Here is a 21,704-nt window from a genome sequence, read left to right on the forward strand (position 1 = left end):
TTGTATAATATTTTAACAAATCTTAATCTTCTAATACTATTTATGATAACTTTTTTAAAAAATAAAACCTTATTAATAAAACCAAACTAAACCTTAATAGTTAATTTTACTGTACTCTCCAGTGTTTATTGTGCTCAACTGCAGAGATTATATATATATATATATATATATTAATTTTAACATAATTTTAGAAATTTGTAGATGTCACCCACCAATGACCGCCAATAATTCAGTCGATATGATAGTTCCATTCCTTTTTCGGTCTCTGATGGATTGAGAATGAACGACGGCTTCGGAGGTTTTTCTTATCGTCTTCTTCGCACCTTCGCATGGATTCCTTCTCTTTTTTTTGGATTTTGAGGGCGTCTGATGCTTGCAAACCGCGCTTTTGCTCTGAGTGTGCCGTGGCTGCTGCTTTGGCGATCCAAAGAGATCATTTGGAGTGAAGACAATGCAGTCTGGTAACCAAAATCTCTTTTTTAGGATTAAAGTTGCTTTTTTGTTTTAATTCAATCGATTGGTGTTTGTGTGTGTTGGCTTTCAGTTCTGTCCCATTTGTCTTTGTGATTTTGTGGTGCTTGATGAGTTTGGGGTTGTGATTTTTGGATTCAATGAAGTTTAGTTAGGTTATGAAAGTTCAAGGCGTGATGTATTTTTTTTTTCTTTTACTTTTGTTGATTAATCTTGAGGCGGGATCTGAGATTAATTGTGGTTTCTTTCTCTAATATTTGTTCCCTATATAGTTGTCTGAACCAAGGACATGGTTGCTTGCTTTTGTGGTTTGGGATGATTAATTTTTGATTTCATGCTAAAACAAGCACTACTATAAAGTTTTTGCAGTCCTCCCATGTATTTTTGTGATTTTGAAGTACTTGATGAATATAAAGGTTGTGACTTTTTGGGTTCAGTGAAGTTCATTAAGCTGTTGAAGTTGAAGCCGATATGAACTTTCGTTGAGATTTTTCGTACATATCTGGACAGTCTTTGACTTAGTCAATGCTCAAGCACCTAAATTAGCCATTGAGTAAATCAAGAAATTTATAGCTGGAGATATGGACGAGGATATCTCAATATATTTTGCTTTCTCTATTATGTTCCAAATTTTACTGATTAATCGTGAGGCAGGATTTGAGATGAATAATGTTTTCCTTAATTTTGTTGCCTAAACTGTGTGTTTGAGCCAAAGGCTTGGTTTCCTGTATTTGAATATTTGGGATGGTCAATTTTATATTTCTCACTGAAACAAACTACTATCTTGCTGGATCAAGAGAATAAATTCACAAAAATAAGAGCACTTGGTTTCTCTATTTCAAAATGATGACTTGCAGTTTGCCTTCATGTCTTTATACACCTGGTTTTACACTTGTGTATCCTTAACTTGAGCTTGAGTGCGTTTACTTTCTTGCTGCTTTTAAAGTTGATGATGTGGTAGATGGAGCCATCAAGCTTAGCTGTTCATTTATGCCTATTATCAGGTTTTGACATCAATAGGTTGCGGCAAGAAGCACTTATACGCTGGCTGAAGCCTGCAGAAGTTTTCTTTATCTTGAAGAATCATGAGAGTTTTCAATTGACACATGAGCCTCCGAAAAGGCCACCAAGTAAGGCAATTTTGTTTTTTCATAGCAATTCAGATTGATGTAGTTTTTTCATTCAGGAATATGTTGGTGTTGTTCACATCATTTGGAATTTTTCCATCAACAGGTGGGTCTTTGTTCCTTTTCAACCGTAGGGTTCTCCGATTTTTTCGCAAAGATGGTTACGTGTGGCGGAAAAAAAGGGATGGAAGAACTATTTCAGAAGCTCATGAGCGGCTTAAGGTTGTGCCAAGTATTTCTTATACTTTTTCTGGCCACTTTCTCTCGTTCAGTTTCATCAGATGTGTTCTGTTTGCACAACAAAGATAACTGCAAAATAAAACCTTGGCCTAACGTTTACTGGATGGGCCCAACAAATTTTTCAGTAGCAACTGGTTTTTCTTCTGCTCTCCTTAGAATCTTGTATGTATAATTTCTTCTCAAGTACATCTATGCCTTCCATATGCAATGCAAACTTTAATGAATTAACCTGCTAAGCTTATGCATAGTAGCTCAATGATGATTTAGCTGAAACGTCTTTGATAGTTTTCTATATTATTTGCAGTTAACACAATTCCTGTTATGCATAGATATCTAACCTTTAGTTTGCTTATTGCTATTAATCCTTCAAAGTATAGATATTTCTTCTACCCTCATTATTTTTTGTGTTTAAAAGTATTCTAATAAAATTAATTCTTCAACTTCAAAAGGGTGGTGCTCCTTTTTTTTTATTATATATCTGAATGGCACATTCTATGTCGGTGACTCTATTCTAGAAAATCCCCGTTTTGTGGGACATGTTAAAGCTGCATGATTGAGAAATAAATGAAATAAGAAAACCCACCATCTTCATGATTCTGAACAATGCAATGGTGTCATATGATCTGGCATCCAAAACTCTAGCTTCAATATTGGCATCCCATACCTTTCTCTACAAGTATCATTAAATGCTAAACAAGCTACATGCCTCTTCTTGGGCAAATTTCTTTTAATCACAGTGCTAATAGCATTTGGGGATAACCTATTGTGCCAGTAACTAATTGCTGTCTTAGTTCAACTTGCTGCTCAAACATGTCAGTTGATGGTCTCAGCTAGAAAACATTTGAGCTCTGACACATAGGTGTTGCAATAATAGATTTTTAATCTTTTTTTTTTTATCTACATCAGAAAAGAAGATCAAATAAATTTTTTTTTTTTCAACTTTCATGTAGGATTTGATCTTATATGTAGAATGACGCATGCCAAATTTCCTTGTCATATACCCGTATGAACCACATATTGAAGTCTTCTTCTAATTGCAGATAAATTGTAACTTAAGGTCTTTGGAAATGGTTGCTTGGTTTCACAACAGATTTTTTACACTTATTTTATTTTTGTGTCAAAAATAAATAAAAAAATTGTTGTTGGACTCCTTAATTTATCTAAATGCTACCTAATCACTCGAGAATAATAACTCAGGCTAAGTTGCTTTCTGTCTACATTATCTTGTTGCTATTGTTCTCTATCTTTCCTGAAATTAATGTTTTTCCTTTATAACTGCATGGTAGGTTGAGAATGTTAATGTCTTGAATTGCTATTACGCTCATGGAGAGCCACCGAATCTTTATTTGCAGAGGCGAAGCTATTGGATGCTTGATCCGTAAGTTCACACTTCCATGTATTTTCATATTTAGTAATTTACTTTCATGCATGTTTCTTTTGGGAAATGAGTTTATTTTAACATATCCTTCTTGCAACTTGGGTGAGGTGTTTTTGTGATTATTCAAATTAATATGTATTACTTTTAATTACTAAATAATTCTCATTAAGTGCATTTATCCTCTGTTTGCAGGGCCTATGAACACATTGTTCTGGTTCATTATAGAGAAGTTACTGAGGTATGTTACAGTTTTTTGTAATGTAAAAAAGCTCACATTGTTTCATTGCTTGCGTCTTAAATAATTAAAAGCTTCTTTTTTAATAATCTGATAGCTCCTCTATCAGTTTAAATAATTGATTATAGAGCTGTTATAAATTTTGATCAAACTCACTCTCAATTTCAACAAAATTAATGTATGGTTCTTTGAGTGCTGCAGGGAATATTTGCTTCCAGAAATATTGCAACCCCAAGCATCAATCAAGAATTATTGGCATTTAATCATGTTGAAGATGTTCAATTGCTGAATTCACATGGACAACCTCTGCCGGCCTATAGAGACCATAATAAGGTTGGAGATGTTCAAGAGCAAGTTGGCTATAGTGGTTCTCAGATGCTTGATTTTGCAGGTAATAGTAAATTAATTAAGAAATTTCTGGGAGGTGTTCGATACATTTGAGTATTTCATATATTTGTGATGCCTGTAGCTCTCTCCTATTAGCCTTCTATGTTTATAAATGGTAGAAAAATGTTTGCTGTATAGGTTTATTTTCAAATATTGAATATACATTTGCTTTCTCTTCATCTTCCCTAGGTGGTGGGGAGAAGCATCAAATGCAGTCTGGTAGTTCATCTTCAGCAATTGTTTCCAATAAGAATGAACCTTCTCCGAAAGATATGATGAACCTAAGTTCAGATTCAGCACAAACTGATCTTTATGTCACAGATATTTTGACTCCAGAAAGTGTTCCAGAGGCTTTAAACTTCAGTACTTATGCATTGGAAACAGTGTTACCACATGAAAAAGTGAGGATCATTACATCAATTAGTAGATTTTTTAATATATATATATGTGTGTGTGTGTGTGTGTATTTTGTGCAATGGTTTATATTTAAGATAAATTATGTACCCACGCCCAATATTAACGAGCTGGTTTTCTATAGAGAAGTTTGCTGCTAAAATTCTAAGAGTTTCTGCATTCACTGTAGTATGACTACATTTTTGTAGCGATGAAAATGTTGGTTTTGTTTTCCCCTTTGAAGATCAATTATTTTTTATGGCATTCATCCTTTTAACTTCCATTGAAGGTTGAAACATATTTTTATATTTGTTCTCTTTTTGCAGGATACATTTTTTCATCCTTCACAACAAGAAACTATGTTTGGACCTCTGAATGAGCAGTTAGAAACACAATTTTGGGATCAGCTTGATGTTGGAGTAAATGGTCACCAAATCTCTCATAGTGAATCAGGTTCACATCTATCAGCAGCCAGAAGATTTTTGTTTGAATCTGACAGTCTGATTGAATCACCAACTTCACATCTTCCAGAGTTTGAAAAGGTTCAAAATTATACTTCCGAAGCCTGGAATCTTGATCAGCAATCTAGGCTGGTGCCTGGAGAAGGAAATGACACTGACTTGTTAGGGCCTGTGACATCAGGCATTGAAAACAACCATTATTCTTCTGATTACTCTGGAATGTGGGGTGATGCAAGTCAATTTGAAATTCCACTGACAACGGATTCAAGTGTGACAGTGTCACAGAAGCAACTATTCAGCATTCGAGAAATCTCTCCTGAATGGGCATTTACCTCCGGAAATACTAAGGTACTCAACTGAGTCTGTCCAGATAGATTTATCAACTTGTTGTTTCATTCATTATAGCAGAGAAATATATATGCACCAGGAATACAGGATCTTATATATATATATCTCCAACAATTCAATGTGTTTCATCTCAGAATGCTTGGTCCACAAATTTTATACCCTGACACTCAAATATACATTATGCAGGTTATCATTGCTGGAGCCTTTCTGTGCAATGCTTTAGACTTTTCCTGGTCAGTTATGTTTGATGACATTGAAGTTCGTGCAGAAATTGTTCAGGAAGGCATACTCCGCTGCCGCACTCCTCAACATGGAACTGGGAAGGTTACTTTGTGTGTCACGTCCAGCAATAGAGAATCATGCAGTGAACTAAGAGAATTTGAATTTTGTGCAGACCCAACTAACTCTAACTCAGCCGTCACTTCATTACAACCAGATGCAAGGAAAAATGATGAGGAACTCAGGCTACTGATGAGCTTCACAAAGATGCTATTATGTAGACCTGACAGTGCAGCAAATCATGTTGAATCTTTCGGAAAAGTCGGTTTGACTGATAATATGTCGGAGCAGTTAACTGTGACGCTGCCAGATACCGTAGACTGGATTTTGCAAGAATTATTGAAGGACAAGTTACAGCAATGGTTACTATCTAGACGTCAAATGGATGGAACAAAATGTTCTCTGTCAAAACAAGAACAAGGCATCATACATGTTATTTCTGGCTTAGGATATGAATGGGCCTTAAGCCTGATTCTTGAAGCTGGGGTTGGCATAAATTTTCGTGACGCGAAGGGGTGGACTGCACTCCATTGGGCTGCACGTTTTGGAAGGTAACTGAAATCCAAAGATTATTCTGTTGCATGTACCGCATTAGCATAAAGTGTTGTGTAGTTATGGAGTCCCCGCAGCTTGTTTTATGCAAGAAATAGCAAGCTTTGATTTCTTTGTTTTTTGATGTAAGAACTACCACTTATCTACCTAATTTGATTTTATGCAGGGAAAAGATGGTTGCTGTGCTGATTGCTGCTGGTGCGTCCGCTGGAGCGGTGACTGACCCAACATCTCATAATCCACTGGGGAAAACGGCGGCCTCTGTTGCTTCTGCGCATGGTCACCATGGTCTTGCAGGATATCTATCAGAAGTTGCCTTAACGAGTCACCTTTCATCTCTCACCTTGGAGGAAAGTGAGATTTACAAAGGGTCTGCTGAAGTAGAGGCAGAAAGAAAAATGGAAAGCATATCTCAGAGAAGCAATGAGTTACATGTTGGTGGTACAGAAGATGAGCTTTCACTGAAAGATTCTTTGGCTGCTGCTAGAAATGCCACTCAAGCCGCCGCACAAATCCAATCGGCTTTCCGTGCTTATTCTTTCAGGAAAAAGCAACTGAAAACTTCTAAAAGTTGTGATCCACATGACTTTGGCTTGACCCAAGAGGAACTAAATGCACTTTCCTCTGCATCAAAGTTTCGTTGGTCCTTCAATGTTCCTCGTGATCATAAGTACGGTACTGCTGCCCTGGCTATTCAAAAGAAGTTTCGCTCATGGCATGAACGCAAAGCCTACGTTAACAAGCGTAATCATGTGATGAAGATACAGGTACTCAAAATTCAAACCTGTTATCCTTGTCATTCTTGATATCATGAGCCTTGATGTTTTTTCTTCGCAGGCGCATGTAAGGGGTTATCAAACTCGAAAGAAGTACAAGGAGTTGCTCTGGGCTGTTAATGTCCTAGAAAAGGCCGTACTCCGGTGGCTGAGAAAAGGAGATGGTTTGCGAGGAATTCAACTTGAGCACATCACAGACGATGATGAGGATGAGGATGAGGACATAGTTAGACTACTCCGAAAGCAAAAAATTAATCCAGCACTTGACCAAGCTGTCGCAAGAGTATTAACCTTGGTAGAATCCCCTGAGGCACGCAAGCAGTACTGCCGAGTACTCGAAAGATATCGGCAAGCTATGGTATCATCCTGTGCTATTACTACAGAGTCATAATCTCTGAATTTCTGATTAAATTTTGGTGATTTATTGCAGGAACACCGCACAGAGGGGACTGCACCTTCAGATTCTTGCATGTAAATGAAAGCTCATGTAATTAGTTTTTATAAGAGTGGGTGATCAAGAGACTCGGTGCTGTGTCTTTTCCTATATCTGTTAATGTTTCACATAAATGGTTAACAGGTTCATTTGTTTTTGTTGTTCTTGCCAGTGAGTAGTACTAATGATAACTGATTTAAAGCTCCTTTGTTTTGTGTGGGTGAACACCTACTTATGACGAAAGTTGACTTAACTTTGACTTGTTAAAACAGAAATTATTTTTTTCTTGAATGAGGTGGGCAAGCTACATTATAAGTGAAAAATTAATGCTGTCATTCACTTATGTGTTTTCTCAGTAAGATTTGTTATCTATAGATGAAAAAGTCATTGGTATCTTGATGTTTTGTTTGCTGTTAGATATATTTTTCTTGTGATTGGTATGGTTTATATATATATATATATTTTAAGGAATAAGCTCGGGAAATTTGGAAAAGATACTACTGTGGTGATAAACAATTTTTTTAAAAATAGATTAAATAATTTACTGCAACAATTCATAATTAATAACAAAAAAGCTTATATTATATTATTATAAAAAAATATCAGCCAAAAATATAATATAATATATTCCTTCCCCCTACCACTCTTTTATGCTACATATATAATATATTGGGCAGTCCTTATCTCAGAATTCTTACAATTGAGTGGTTGATTGAAAAGAAGAGGGTTTTCTTTTCTAAGAGAGAAATGGAAAAATAAAAACATCTACGTGTAACAAGCTCCACAAGTCTGCAACTCTCTTTGCCATGTGTAACCATTAGAACAGGTGAGAATTCGTTTTTTATGCTTAACTGGATGGATTCACTAAAACATACTTAATTAGATTTGCTCATTTATCAGCATGGAGAAGAAGGATGTAGATAATCATAATAATAATAATAAGGTAGAGTTGGAGGTAGTTCATATTGCCATTCAACAGCTCTTGGATGAAAGAAAGAAGAACAAAAAGGAACTGGTTGAAGATGAAGATGAAGATGAAGATGAAGATAAACTTCTTTCTAAATTATTAACTCAGGTTTGCATCTGTGCTCTCTGTTTTCTATTTATTTAAATTAAATCCTATAACTTCACTTTATAAATGTATGATCAGGTGGAATTATTAGAGAAAGATCATAAGAATGGTGACAAAGAGGAAACTAGCAGAAATTCTGTAGAGAATGATGTGAGGATTGATGAGGTTGTGAAGGAAATTAAGGGGGTGAAGAGGCAGAACATGATCACTCATTGTCTTCTTTCAGTGTTGATCATAGCAACTGCCTTCTGGCAATTATCTGAGGTCTCAATATTGCTTGCAGTGAAGGAGAAGTTAAGTAATCCAGTCAAAGCCATTGGTGATTTGTTTAAAGGTGTTCTCAAAGGCCAAAACAATAAACTACTCACTGAACCACCTCCAATGCCTCCACAGCTCCCTCATGTCAATATTCCAGCCTTGTCCTTGAACAACAACGCCGGCCACCGTGACGGTGATATCAGTGAGTAATAGTGTTAGTTCATCCTGTTTTGTAGTTGAAAGGACCAAAAACTGTTTTACTTTTTATGTCTAGTGATTGATAAGGTTCTCACGGGTCATTAAAAGACAAGAAGATATTATCTGTGAACATCCACATAGATGTTTTCTTTATCAATAAAGGACTGTTTATTATCAATTGCGTGACAGAATGATTCCACAAAAGAACACTGATAGTTTGGCTGTTTCTCTCATTAGACAGCTCATAGCAGTGTGTGGCTCTTGTTTTTTGGCCTAATTACAAGGATGGTGTTCAGTTTCAGATTGATTGATTCATGGTGTTCAACCTGCAAACCTTAAACCACAATGACAAGATCAAACACTGAACTCCATGAACAGCAACACCTCACCACCTTTCTCTTCTTCTTCACCATTATCATCATCCCACACTGTTCTCATGCACAACCACATCCACCCATCAACACCATTGTAGTCCTTGTGCTAGAGAACAGGTCCTTTGATCACATGCTTGGTTGGATGAAAGAGTCTTTGAACCCTTCCATTGATGGCTTAACCGGAGCTGAATCAAACCCCCGGTCCACAAAGGATCCTAACTCTCCGGTCATCTTCGTTTCCGATGATGCGAGGTATGTTGACCCAGACCCTGGCCATTCATTTCAAGCAGTGCAGCAGCAAATGTTTGGAGATGGAGGAGGTGACACCATCCCCACAATGCTAGGCTTTGTTGAGCAAGCTTTGTCCATGTCCTCAGATATGTCTGAAGCTGTTATGAAAGGTTTCAGACCATCTAATGTGCCAGTCTATGCTACTTTAGTGAAAGAGTTTGCTGTGTTTGATAAATGGCACTCATCACTCCCAGGACCAACTCAGCCCAACAGACTGTTTGTCTACTCTGGGACTTCTCATGGTGCCACAAACCATGACATTCTGAAGATTCTCAGAGGGTACCCTCAAAAGACCATCTTTGATTCACTCCATGAAGATGGCTTTGACTTCGCTATCTATTTTCAGAGCTTCCCTTCCACACTGTTGTATAAGAATTTGAGGAGATTGAAGTACATTGTCAGCAAGTTCCACTTGTTTGAATCCTTCAAGGATCATGCTAGAAAAGGGAAGCTCCGGAATTTGAATGTGATAGAGCCAAGGTATTTTGATGTGCTTGGAGCTCCAGCGAATGATGATCACCCTTCGCATGATGTCGCTGAAGGGCAGCGGTTGGTGAAGGAGGTATATGAGGCATTGAGGTCTAGCCCACACTGGAATCAGAGCCTTTTGATCATCACTTACGATGAGCATGGAGGGTTCTATGATCATGTGCCGCCACCGATGACTGGTGTGCCTAACCCTGATGGTATCATTGGAGCAGAGCCTTTCTTCTTCAACTTTGATCGGTTAGGAGTTCGGGTTCCGACAATCATGGTGTCCCCTTGGATCAAGAGAGGCACAGGCAAGTGATACAGCAAGCAAATGATGTTCATGTTTTGATCCATCCTTTGATGAATTTTACATACCTTTGATGCTTATGCACTTTGCAGTGATGACAAGACCAACAGGGCCATATGAGAGCTCAGAGTTTGAGCATTCATCAATACCTGCAACCATAAAGAAGATGTTCAACCTCACATCTGATTTCCTGTCACACAGAGATGCATGGGCTGGGACTTTCGAAAGAGTAGTTCAAGGATTGAGCTCACCCAGAACTGATTGCCCGGGTATTATTATCATAACAAACTGATCAACATTTGCTGCATCCAAAGGGTCTTCTTGATTCAATGATTTCTTTGTGCTCTGCAGAGGTGTTACCTGAGGTTCGGCCCACTGAGAAGAGCAGGGCCGGATGGAAACAGACAAATGTCGGAGTTCCAGAGCGAACTAGTTTCCTTGGCGGCTGCCGTAAATGGCGAATACTTCTGGAGTAATTCGAACCTTGAATACAGTAAAAAGATGGCTGTGAAGGAAGCTGACCAGTATGTCAGGAGTGCTTTTGCAAAGTTCTTGAGGAAAAGTAGACGCGCTGCCACATTGGGTGCTGATGAATCCAGCATTGTCTGAGAAAAATCATGCATGTCTCTGTCTTCAGACTTCATCAAACAAAAAATGACCAAATTAACGATCAAATGTATGTATAAGGTTATGGCTGAAAAATTCCAACATCTGCTGATGTATGTAACAAATTTCAGATTTTCAAACAGGTGCAAGTAAACTGTACTGATGTTTATCACAGGTTCATCCCTAGTAAATTCTTGAATTAAGTTCAACATGTTTTTCATTTTCTTTTTCCACAAACAAATTTAGATGGGAGACCAAACATGGGAAACCACCAAGCAACATGATGTTTCGGCTGCTAGGATCACAAATAAGAAAAGCGAGGATTGATATCTTGGCATCCCAACGCTCTGACAAACTGAGATTTGAAAAGCCCTCATGCATAATTAAGCCGGAAAATGTCATTCAACACAAAGAAGCTTCCTGGATGTCCTGGATGTTGTGGCATCAAATGAAACATCTGCACCAACGAACCAATGATTATCAATCGCATGAAAGCAAGACAATAGTATTTACTTGAGACCGATTAAGAATAAATCTGAAGAGACCCCTGAGATATTTATTCAAACCATTGAAAACTTTCAAGACCATTCTCAAAGTGATCTGCCCACACTTCCTATATGCCTGAAATAACTATGTAAAAACAAAACAAGTGATTCTGGCGGTAAGCCAGCTTGCACTTTTTGGGGAACAAAAGATTTTGATACTTGTGAAGGTATCAAAAAACAATCCCAGAAACAATTTTATAACATAAAGAACCATGAAAAACATAATCCAGATTGCAGCAGATAAGGTCTTCCATGTCAAGACACCTCTTACTTCTTGAAAAGTGCATTTCATTCCATAGCATATTTAGAATTCATTTACAGTATTACGCTAGGTTTCTCAGAAAAATAAGACAAAGTTTTAAAATTTAGGGTGAAGGAATCAGTTCATTTTGTCTCTTTGGCATATGCTATAGACGTTAAAATCATTTCTAATAAATTGAAGATGAATCAATAGTCACCAATATCAGAAAGGCAATCCTATTATCACTGAGCATTACATGCAAAAACATGGACAACAAAATAACACTAGCTCAAGAAAGCACTAGAAAATAACATAAACATACATATTTGATATCTGAAAATTCACACAAATTTTTTCTTAATCCATTTTGGGTTTGATCCACAACTGCAAACTTTGTTATTACACTTTACATAAAAGTTTCATAAACAAAGGATCTTGCTAATCATACTATCTACATCAACACAAAATTAGACGAGAAAAATATCCTCAAAAAGCAGTACAGTAGTACACAGCATAAATTCACCAAATGTGAAAGAAACAGCTCAATCTGATTCTAGTTTTGTGTGAGCACACACATATGCTCAATAAGAACTCAAGTAAAACATTTAGATTATCATTGTATCAGAGCCTTAAAAAACCTCTTCATCCAGTAATAGTCTAGGCACATCACTAGCTCACTAAAAATTTTGCAAGTATTGGACATCAAAGGCCCTCATGATATTCCGGATGAAAACAGCTTATCACCTGAAATTATAATATAATGCAAATCGAATGCAAATTATAACAACATATCACATCCTAATACAGAGTAAAAAGGCTACTCACTTAAAAAACAATGGTCCACGACATTTTATTACTAAAATATATTCTGAATAGTGAAGTTGTCATCATATTCTCTATTAAGTCAGCACTTTTATAATAGAAAAAAACATTGAGATCACCAAGAATCTTAATTTCAGTCAAAGGGGAGGCTTAATCAAGACACATATATATAGCATCCAAATATACCATCCCATTCACGAATTTTAACATCCTTCAGCTTGAAAGACACTTCATATAAACAGGGGGCCATATCAATATCCATGGAAATTTTCCATTCATTCTATTGTTTTAAAGCAATCTTTATCTCTCCCAAACATCTTTGATAAATTAATATCTTTGGCAAGGAAGCTTTCTAATCTAAACCCCATATATCCCCTTCCCTCACTCTCCCTTGCCTTATCTTAATCCAATTCATCAACAATATTTGGATCATAATCCCCCAGATTGAAGTTCTCCCTCATCTTCCGATACTTGCAAAGCAATGTGAACCTCTCTACCAACAAAGGAGACAGAATCTATAAGGACAAAAGATCCATCAAGAAGGCTTCAAATGGTACAATCTAGTCATAAACTATTAAATTAAACATTATTTTTAGGTTTTAATTTAATGGCAAACATCAGAGTTGCAGGTAAAGCTGGCACAATTCAACAATCATATACAAAAAAAAAAAAAAAGAACTATAACAATAATGGTCTTCAAGGATACAAGTACATTCAGAACACTTAGGTGATCTAATTAATCTCAGGTTAATAGATTAATGTGTTAATAAGTTACCAATGACCACAAATGGATTTCGATAATCTAATTTTGCAAGTTTTTCATGTTTCACATATTGAGGCTCAATTCAAGAAAATTCTACAATGTGTGAAAGAAGATCTTTGAAAGAAATTATAGTAAGGATTGCTGATGCCTTCTACGAAATCTACATTGTTTATTCTTGAAAATCAATTTCCAGGCGTGCTAAATCATCCTAATGCAGTTCAATTACAGTTATACAATAGACAACTATAAGTAGAAATGTCATGCTCCATTAACTTCTTATGGTCATTTGAAGAAACCCTCCCCTTTTAATGATCCTTTTCACCAACTGAAAGCAATACTGTTCATGATAGCTCTATTCTCAGGACCAGGTGTTCCGGTATGATGATGCAACTAGATATTTATCTATGCAAAACACAACTGAGTACTGCTGACCCATGCTAGAGATAGAATTGGAGGCATACAAATCAGAGTTTAATTAGGGAAAAAAAAAATTGGAGCCCTCTATTTTTTCTACACCGAACAGTTTATTCAATCATTCCCTACTAGAACATGGCCAAAATGGAATGAGAAATCTGGCATCCCTATCATTTTAGGACAATTGAATCATTTATCATAAAGAATATGAGCTCCAAGAGACTGAGTGGTGTGGGTAATTAATCATTTCTATCTATATTACTATAAAAATGACAAACAGAACTGAAAAACGTAAACCAATCAATCAATTAGCAATAACTAAATAAAAAACAAAGATCAGCAAACATATCTAGCCAGTCAAAACCGTTCGCTCCGCATCCATTCACCGAATCACAACTGACCCAGTAGCAAAGAAACAGTGCCAATTTCTGATCCATCAATAAACTGATGAAATCACGAAGGCCCACAAAATATAAGTCAAACAATCTACCAATCAGATACCGAAAACCTAGAGTTTATCAAAACATTCAGAACAAAGAAATAACTTTAAATAAAAGCAAAAACTTGGAAACATATCGATCCAATCAAAACAATTCAGAATTTGATCACCAAACCCATTCGCCAAATCACCAAGAGAAACCAATAGACAAAGAAAAGATGAAAAGTTGGAAGAGAGCAATGGAAATCCATACATAAACCCTACAACATGCAGACACACCCGAAAAAAAACTATCAAAGAACCAGAATATCAACAAAACCCTAGAATAACCCAAACATCAAGAACTCAAACAAACAACAAAAGACCAATTTTTTTTTTAAAAAAACCTAAAAAGAGAAAAAAGATAAGGAAGAAGCAGAGATACCTGAGAGAACTTGAGAGCGTGCTGTTCCCCAGCAAGCTGGAGATTACCGGAGACGAAAACAAGGATACCACCGGCAGGGCCGGAGGGCTGGCAATCGATGGTGGAGACAGCATGGTGGCACTGCTGGAAAGGGAGTCCAGTGAGCTTGTTGACGATGGCGGCGACACCCTGGGTCTTGGCGCCCTCGAAGGTGAGCATGGAGGTGTCCTGGTAGAGGCTGGCGAGGCCGGGGCGGTTGTTGTCGAAGGTGGTGTAGTAGTACTCCACGAACTGCTTTGCTACCACATCGGTATCCATCTCCGATGATCTCTCCCCCGTCTCCTCGGCTTCTCTCTCTTTCTTCTCTCTGATCGATCGCCGGAGAGGAAGAGAGAGCGAGAGAGAGATGAGCTCTATTATATAGTGAGAGAAGAAAAGGGTTTGATCTTGCCTTGGGATCTGGTTGTTAACCTGATGTAGGGATGGATGGAGGGCGGGATCGCGTAATTGTTCCGCGCGATGTCCGGCTGATGGCGTGTTGATCTCAAACACGGTACAGCGTTTTTATCCGATGCGGGGTTGGTTGTGATGTTGGATGGGTCCCTCAATTTATTCTTGAAAGTTTTATTTGTCTCCGTGGAATATTTTGCTAAATTTAATTTGTGGTTTGGTTTTTAATACATTCAGGATTTGTGTTTGTAATTTAAATTATTTATACAAAAGTATTAAAATGCTTATTTTTTTTTAATTTAAATTTAAATTTATTTATTTTTTATCTTTACTTACCTTACTAAAACATATAAGCACTAATTACAAATCATTCAAGTTGATTTAAAATCATAACTTAAATAATTTTTAAATAGTACACAAATAAATCTGAATGGTATTTATATATACATATTTTAGTAATATAAATAAATAAATAAATTCAGGTATATTTTTATATGACGTCAATAAAATTAATCAGAGTTAAGTGTTTTAATATTTTTTTAAACAATTTACATTATAAGGTACTAAAATGTTACAACTCAAATCATAAATCTTTGAACTGATAAAGAGAAATGACAAGCTAATTTAGTAATATTTTCCCAGTAATTTTTTTCATTAACTCTTTTAATTTGTAATTTTGCTTTCAATAATCATAATTTATGTTGATTTTATTTATTAGTTTCAAAGTTCCATAAAAACAAATAAGTATTTTTTTATAAAAAGAATTTCTAATTTTATAAAAATATATGTATATGAATAAATTGCACTACTAATTTGCTATTTTGTTATTTTGGCCCATGAATTAAAAATAAAGACTTTTATTCACATACGAAATTCAAAATTAATCATTTAACAAAAATACAATTAATATTAGTTGCAATAATAGAAATTCAATTTACTAGAAAATTCTTGGTTTTTCTACAGAGGGTGTTTTTCATAAAATAAGGTTTGCTATAAAAACCTTATCCCACCCCCCTCTTTCCTATAGCGCAGCCCCTTCTAGTGTTCGCGAGGACGCTTCCTGGAACGCCGTGATCCTCGCCGCCGGGCAGTGTCGCCGGATTCTGGTGAGCCCTCGATTGGTCCTTCTTCTACTTTGTACTGTTTTTGAAACCATAATGGATGGACTCGGCTTGGCATTTTTCTCGGTCTTCTCCGATTCCATCCGCGCAAATCTTTAGCTTTTAGGGTTTTTGGGATGATGATTTAACCGCATGAGCTTGTTTGGTTTTTGATTTTTCGTGTTAATGTTGCCTAACTCGGTGATTGGATTGTTGTTTATCTTCTTAGTAGGTTTTGATTCTGGATTTTTAAACTATTCTGTTTGATTACCTATGAAATTTAATGTGAAAATTTTGCTTTTGAGGTTATTGAATGCGCAGTTACTTGATTTTTTTTTTTTTAAATTCATTTAGAGGAAAACTCAAATGTAAATTGTTTTTCTAGTGGATAAGCAAATAGAGGAAAAGTATTTACTAAATTTTGATCCTTCTCCTTTGTTTTCACCAAATCAAGCACTACATTAACATTAAGGATGGACTTCACGGAAATTAAGTTACCAGTTGGATCTTGCTCTTTAAACGTTGCTTATGATACATAATTGGTAGACATAGTAAATTAGAATTTTCTGGTTAATGTCTGAAATTCTTGTGGAAAATGCTTGCTTTAACTTAAACCCTTGCTGTTTAATGACTGTTTTCTGAGGTTAACTTCGGAGTTACCAAAAAGCCTCCTTTTAAGAGAAAACAATCAAACATTTCCTTTGCCTCTCTTGCAGTACACATGCTTATGTTAATCTAGAAAGATATCATGTTTGTGTCAACTTTTGGAGTTTATGTTGAACGACACGGCTATGGTGTTAGAAACCGGTAGGTTTGAGTACAACTTTGTGTGCCTCTCTTTAAGAGAAACAATCAAATGTTTATTTTGCCCCTCTTCAATAACACACTTATGTTAATTTAGAAAAATGTCATGCATTTGAGATTCATGCCATCCCAGGGAGGAAGCTGGCTGGTCACTTGCTCTGTTTTTCATTGATCTGTGTGTTGTTCATTGATCTTTGCCTAATTTAGTAGGAAATTACTCAGCATAGTATCTCTCAATTCTTGTAAGGTGGCAATCATTTTTCTTTGATGATCCTTTATTTTTCCCTTCAGTGATGGTATTTTCTAGATTCACATGTTTGTTTGATTATGTGGGATAGCATGTTCTGTTCACCAGGAGTGAAATTAATGAAACCTTACCTATTTCATATCCTCTATGCTTCTTTTTTATAATTTCTGTGTTGCTACTTGTTGCTGGTGTCAAGTGTCGGTATGCAGATTAGTGTTTGAATTTTAAGCAGTAAGGTGATATGCCTTCTGGATGCATATTTGCATACTTGCATGGTGATGCATATTTGTGTATTTTACGTGGGTATTGTTCTGCGTATGTATTTAAGTCTCAATCGCTTATCAATCATGCAATGAGAATACCTTTTATTCCTAAGATGAACTCTATCACAGAGCACTCATCAATAACCACACCATCAACAAATATTTACAAATTAATGTTGACAAACACATTTGAGGATGCTTGTTGTAGATGTTTTATACAATGTTCATTGTAAAATTTTCTTTTCCCATATCCTGAAACTATATGCTGCACAGGTTCTTTGATAAATCAACTATCAAGGTAGCATGGCCAAGCATCATCCTGATCTGATCATGTGCCGGAAACAGCCAGGAATTGCTATCGGTCGGCTGTGTGAGAAGTGTGATGGCAAGTGTGTTATCTGTGATTCCTATGTGCGCCCATGTACACTTGTCCGTGTATGTGATGAGTGCAACTATGGTTCATTCCAAGGTAGGTGTGTCATCTGTGGGGGTGTTGGCATATCTGATGCCTATTACTGCAAGGAGTGCACACAGCAGGAGAAAGATCGGGATGGATGCCCGAAGATCGTCAACCTTGGGAGCGCCAAGACTGATCTCTTCTACGAGCGCAAAAAATATGGTTTCAAGAAAAGATGACACCTAAATCTCATTGTTTGTTAGCTGATCCTAATCATCATCATATTCTGGGTGCTTGTTTGAACTTAAACTTGTTTGGCATTCACTATCATATGTGGAGCTGATCATGTATACTTCTATGGACTTGTTTTATTTTCATCTCTAACACTAATATGATTCTTCATCCTGCATGTGTACATTACTACTAAATGCGCTGATGCAAAAGAAAACAGGATAATCCATACATCAATGTGGGTTATAAAAGTGGTAAAAGTGATCACACAATCATAAACTAAAACAAACTCCAAACATTACTCTTCAAAACCAATGCGGTTGGCTGCAGACAGACTGAGAAGAAGCGGCAGCAAGGATAACACCTGCTGTACAAGGAAGAGCTCCTCTCCGCCGACATGCTCCGCCGCGGGATCCTTCACGTCGGTCACATACTCCATGGCCTTTTTTGTCAGCCCTCTCCTCCTCAACCTGTCTCTTGTACTCACTATATCCATCCCTACAAACTTAAGATGATCGTCGCCGAGGATCTTCTCAACGAGAATCTCCGGCAATGCCTCGTCCGGGAGGAGCTGGAGAAGGAGGACTTGATCACCCAAGGCAACCAGGAGGATAGCCAAGTCCGTCTGGAATCTACTGGGGAGGAATCTTTTCAAGAATCTATAAATACTCCGGCGGAGCTTGAAGTGGATACCGACGGTGGTGGCCTGGTACTGCATGGCTAGTTCAAGCCATTGCTGGACTCCGGTGGTGCTGGAGGTGATGGTGACGTGGAAGTTCCGTGAGGTTTCCATGGTGATGGCGTAGGAGATCTGGTCGGCGGTGGCCGGAAAAGCGGGGTCCGGTTTGATGGTGTAAGTCATGGTCTATAGTTTTCCTTGAATAGATTGAAGGCGTGTTTGCAACTTTGCATGCATGTATATGTTGTATCAAATGAAATTATTTATATCATTATTAGTTTTAATGTGATTAAGAGTGAAACTTGAGTTTAATTGGATTGCCTCCGAGTGCCTTTCAGAGTTGTATGAGGTATGGATCCAAATATATTTTAAGTGTTTTGATAATCGCCCACTGTTTTTTTAACTATGTAAATATAATCAATTGGTTGGTTTGGAAACAGAATAAACATTAAGATATAATAATATTATGATATTATTTATTTGGATTATCATGACCAATTTATAAATATAGATGATATACTCGAACGTTGAGAGGAAAAAAAAAATTAGATCATGGGGAGATAGATGCATTATGTAGATAGATGCATTATCCTTTCATGCATCATGGCATGTTTTTTCATAACTCAGGCTATATGGGTTTTGTCATGAAAACTTAAATAAATGATGTTGTTTTAAAGACTATTATGATTTATAGGAACGAAATAAACACATTATTAGATATAATTCAAAATTTTGGATTTAGGTATTAATTTTGTATTTTTTTCAATTTTAACGCGTTATAGTCAAAGTCATCTAGTCATTCGGACTGAATAATTAGCGACACTAACTTTAAATTAAAAAAATAGTAAGAGTTTAAATTTTATATAGTAATGAGATATTAACTCTACACTCTTCTTTTGACTTGTTCTATTTACAAATAAAAAAAATATGATATTGTTTATAAAAATTAATATAAATAACGTACAAAGAAATGCAAATTTTAAATAATTTTTCTTAAAGTGAATATGATTGGTAGTCATCATGTAAGGTAAGTGGTTTTTAAGGAATTCAAAATACACAACTTTTTGTTTAAGTAGGAAATATTTTGGTAATTAAGAGAGAACCCCTTATATTGTTAAAATGGGATGATCTATGAAAAGTGGTTTTTTGGAAAAAAATACTTGGATTTGACCCCAAAAAAAACATACTTGGAAAAGACTCATGTATACATATATACACACAAAATAGTTGATACCATTGGTAGTGGAGGTAACATGATTGTTCTTTGTTATATATATAATATTCAAGTTAAGATGTATGATTGTCACATTGGACTGGGAATATTTAATTATTTTAAAAAATAATTTTATGTTAATCGAATCTTGTGGACCTTATACAAAAAAGGGATAAAATAAGTGAATAATGAAATTATACATTTTTAAGGGTTATAAAAAGAAATGATTTTCAATTGAGGATTTTATAGGGGTTATTTTGCAAAATTCACAGTCAATTTCAACGGAGCAGCCACACGAGTCTGCCCTTAATCCCTCTCGTCGAAGCATCCCGTTTATCCGGTGAGCCCTAAAACCTTTTTCTTACTGATTTCGTCTGTTTTTAAACCCTAAAAGATGTTTGTTATATGAAATTAGGTCGTTTTCGCTCAATCCCTGTGCATCCCTATGGATTTGGGTGTTTTTTTTTACGTATTTTGGTTCAATTTTTGGTTTAGATTCAATGCAAAACTTCAGAAGATTTTATTTGTTCTTTATTATGTTGTTAATCGTCCAAAAAATTCAACTTTTCCTTCCAATGAGGCTTCTGGATGATATCAAATGATGTATTGAATCCAATTGGATCTTGTTCTTCATTCACCTTGTCTTTTTTTCCCCATGTGATTATGGTGTTTAGGGTTTGTAGTTTCTCTAGATCTAGAAAGTTATAATCCAAGTGTTAGAACTGGAACAATGGTCATTTTAGTATTTCAGTCTATTATTAGCACTGAAATCTTTGTATTCATGGTTCATACTTTGCCTAGAGTTCAATTAACCTTGTAATTTGTAATTGTTCACTTTAGTCTGAATGTGTTATCCGTTAGAAAGTTACAATATTCAGTTACTCGGAAATGAGAATTTGAAGTAATTCTTGTTTATTATAGATTTAATCATGAATTCCAAATATAGCCAAAATCAAATGTCATGTTATGCATATGTTGAAGTTCTTTCATCTTACATGTTTGCCTATTCCTGTGAATTCTAAGTAAACAAATCTTTTTCATTAACTGAGAATTAAGCGCTATGATGATGATTATATACTTTAATCTTGTTTTCATTATTGTTCATTTAAGCCAGGAATGGATTTGCTTCTAATTTTTCTATTTGGTATGAATATGTTGTTTGTTAGAAAGATAGAATATTCAGTTAAGAAGTATTGCATATTTAATATTTATGGTATATTGAGTGGCACATGCCTAATATATACGGACACTGAATGTTTTGTTATGTATATATGTTGATATTATTTCATCATCTTTGCCTGCAAAACAATGTTCTTTGTATACTGATATTTTAGGCTATGCAGGTACTTTGGAAATCAGTTAGCAAAGGGTCATGGCCAAGCATCATCCTGACCTGATCATGTGCAGGAAGCAACCAGGAATTGCCATCGGACGGCTCTGCGAGAAAGACGATGGCAAGTGCGTCATCTGTGACTCGTATGTTCGCCCATGTACGCTGGTACGAGTATGTGATGAATGCAACTATGGTTCATTCCAGGGCAGGTGTGTCATCTGTGGTGGTGTTGGAATATCGGATGCTTATTACTGTAAGGAATGCACACAAATGGAGAAAGACCGCGATGGATGCCCCAAGATTGTCAACCTGGGCAGTGCCAAGACTGACCTCTTCTATGAGCGAAAAAAATACGGTTTCAAGAAACGATGACACTGGAATTGAATATGAAATTTGTTGATGCTCGATGGTCATATTCCGGATGTATGAACTTTTAAGTTTTTACTGCATTCCTAGTATTTTTCTTCTTGTTGTGAGAACTGAATTAATGTTGCTCTATGATCAAAAGTTTTCAGTTAAAGCTGTGCTCTTGGCCTGCAGTAATGTACGCAGACATCAAAACTTAAGTTTTATAAGATAATTGCTTGAAGTTACTGATTAATGGTGGTTCTGTCAAGGTTAACCTATTGTTATTATACACTGTCTTTACTGCAAAAAATTACTCTTTGGAGAACAGGTGATGCTTTCAAGGATCTCATGTATA

The 21,704-nt window shown here is 36.1% G+C and overlaps 6 protein-coding genes across 8 annotated transcripts; 5 read left to right on the plus strand and 1 right to left on the minus strand.

The window, feature by feature from the left end:
• The first annotated feature begins 203 nt into the window (after positions 1–203).
• Positions 204–7,371, plus strand: LOC120260949 (calmodulin-binding transcription activator 4-like). Of its 3 annotated transcripts, XM_039268546.1 has the most exons (13): positions 204–461; positions 1,476–1,601; positions 1,705–1,820; positions 3,125–3,216; positions 3,409–3,454; positions 3,653–3,842; positions 4,028–4,239; positions 4,558–4,684; positions 4,763–5,040; positions 5,227–5,870; positions 6,038–6,638; positions 6,709–7,005; positions 7,078–7,371. In XM_039268546.1, exons 1-13 carry the CDS (start codon positions 452–454, stop codon positions 7,120–7,122), a joined length of 2,784 nt encoding a protein of 927 aa, XP_039124480.1. In that variant the 5' UTR covers positions 204–451; the 3' UTR covers positions 7,123–7,371. The 3 variants fall into 3 exon arrangements, with proteins under 3 accessions (XP_039124480.1, XP_039124479.1, XP_039124481.1); XM_039268545.1 differs by having other exon boundaries at positions 4,558–5,040; XM_039268547.1 differs by lacking the exons at positions 204–461; positions 1,476–1,601; positions 1,705–1,820 and adding an exon at positions 1,848–2,000 and having other exon boundaries at positions 4,558–5,040.
• Positions 7,372–7,801: 430 nt separating this feature from the next.
• On the plus strand, positions 7,802–9,031 carry LOC120260011. The gene is made up of 4 exons (XM_039267457.1): positions 7,802–7,906; positions 7,981–8,155; positions 8,231–8,612; positions 8,905–9,031. Exons 2-4 carry the CDS (start codon positions 7,982–7,984, stop codon positions 8,913–8,915), a joined length of 567 nt encoding a protein of 188 aa, XP_039123391.1. The 5' UTR covers positions 7,802–7,906; position 7,981; the 3' UTR covers positions 8,916–9,031.
• On the plus strand, positions 8,866–10,877 carry LOC120260010 (non-specific phospholipase C6). Its single transcript, XM_039267456.1, is given in 4 exon segments — positions 8,866–10,055; positions 10,144–10,320; positions 10,403–10,419; positions 10,421–10,877. Coding segments are annotated over 4 exon segments (1,536 nt in total). The 5' UTR covers positions 8,866–8,953; the 3' UTR covers positions 10,661–10,877.
• LOC120260012 (nuclear transport factor 2A-like) lies at positions 10,772–14,689 on the minus strand. Its single transcript, XM_039267459.1, has 2 exons — positions 14,306–14,689; positions 10,772–11,114 (listed from the first exon to the last, which is right to left on the minus strand). Exons 1-2 carry the CDS (start codon positions 14,600–14,602, stop codon positions 11,031–11,033), a joined length of 381 nt encoding a protein of 126 aa, XP_039123393.1. The 5' UTR covers positions 14,603–14,689; the 3' UTR covers positions 10,772–11,030.
• Positions 14,690–15,728: 1,039 nt separating this feature from the next.
• Positions 15,729–17,947, plus strand: LOC120260588 (PHD finger-like domain-containing protein 5A). Its single transcript, XM_039268099.1, has 2 exons — positions 15,729–15,840; positions 17,422–17,947. Exon 2 carries the CDS (start codon positions 17,452–17,454, stop codon positions 17,782–17,784), a length of 333 nt encoding a protein of 110 aa, XP_039124033.1. The 5' UTR covers positions 15,729–15,840; positions 17,422–17,451; the 3' UTR covers positions 17,785–17,947.
• A 1,974-nt stretch (positions 17,948–19,921) lies between these two features.
• On the plus strand, positions 19,922–21,602 carry LOC120262314 (PHD finger-like domain-containing protein 5A). The gene is made up of 2 exons (XM_039270403.1): positions 19,922–20,008; positions 21,012–21,602. The coding sequence occupies exon 2, from the start codon at positions 21,041–21,043 to the stop codon at positions 21,371–21,373; it is 333 nt and encodes a 110-aa protein (XP_039126337.1). The 5' UTR covers positions 19,922–20,008; positions 21,012–21,040; the 3' UTR covers positions 21,374–21,602.
• Positions 21,603–21,704: the final 102 nt, after the last annotated feature.

This window comes from Dioscorea cayenensis, chromosome 5, assembly GCF_009730915.1.
Source record: "Dioscorea cayenensis subsp. rotundata cultivar TDr96_F1 chromosome 5, TDr96_F1_v2_PseudoChromosome.rev07_lg8_w22 25.fasta, whole genome shotgun sequence".
NCBI classification, from domain to species: Eukaryota; Viridiplantae; Streptophyta; class Magnoliopsida; order Dioscoreales; family Dioscoreaceae; genus Dioscorea; species Dioscorea cayenensis.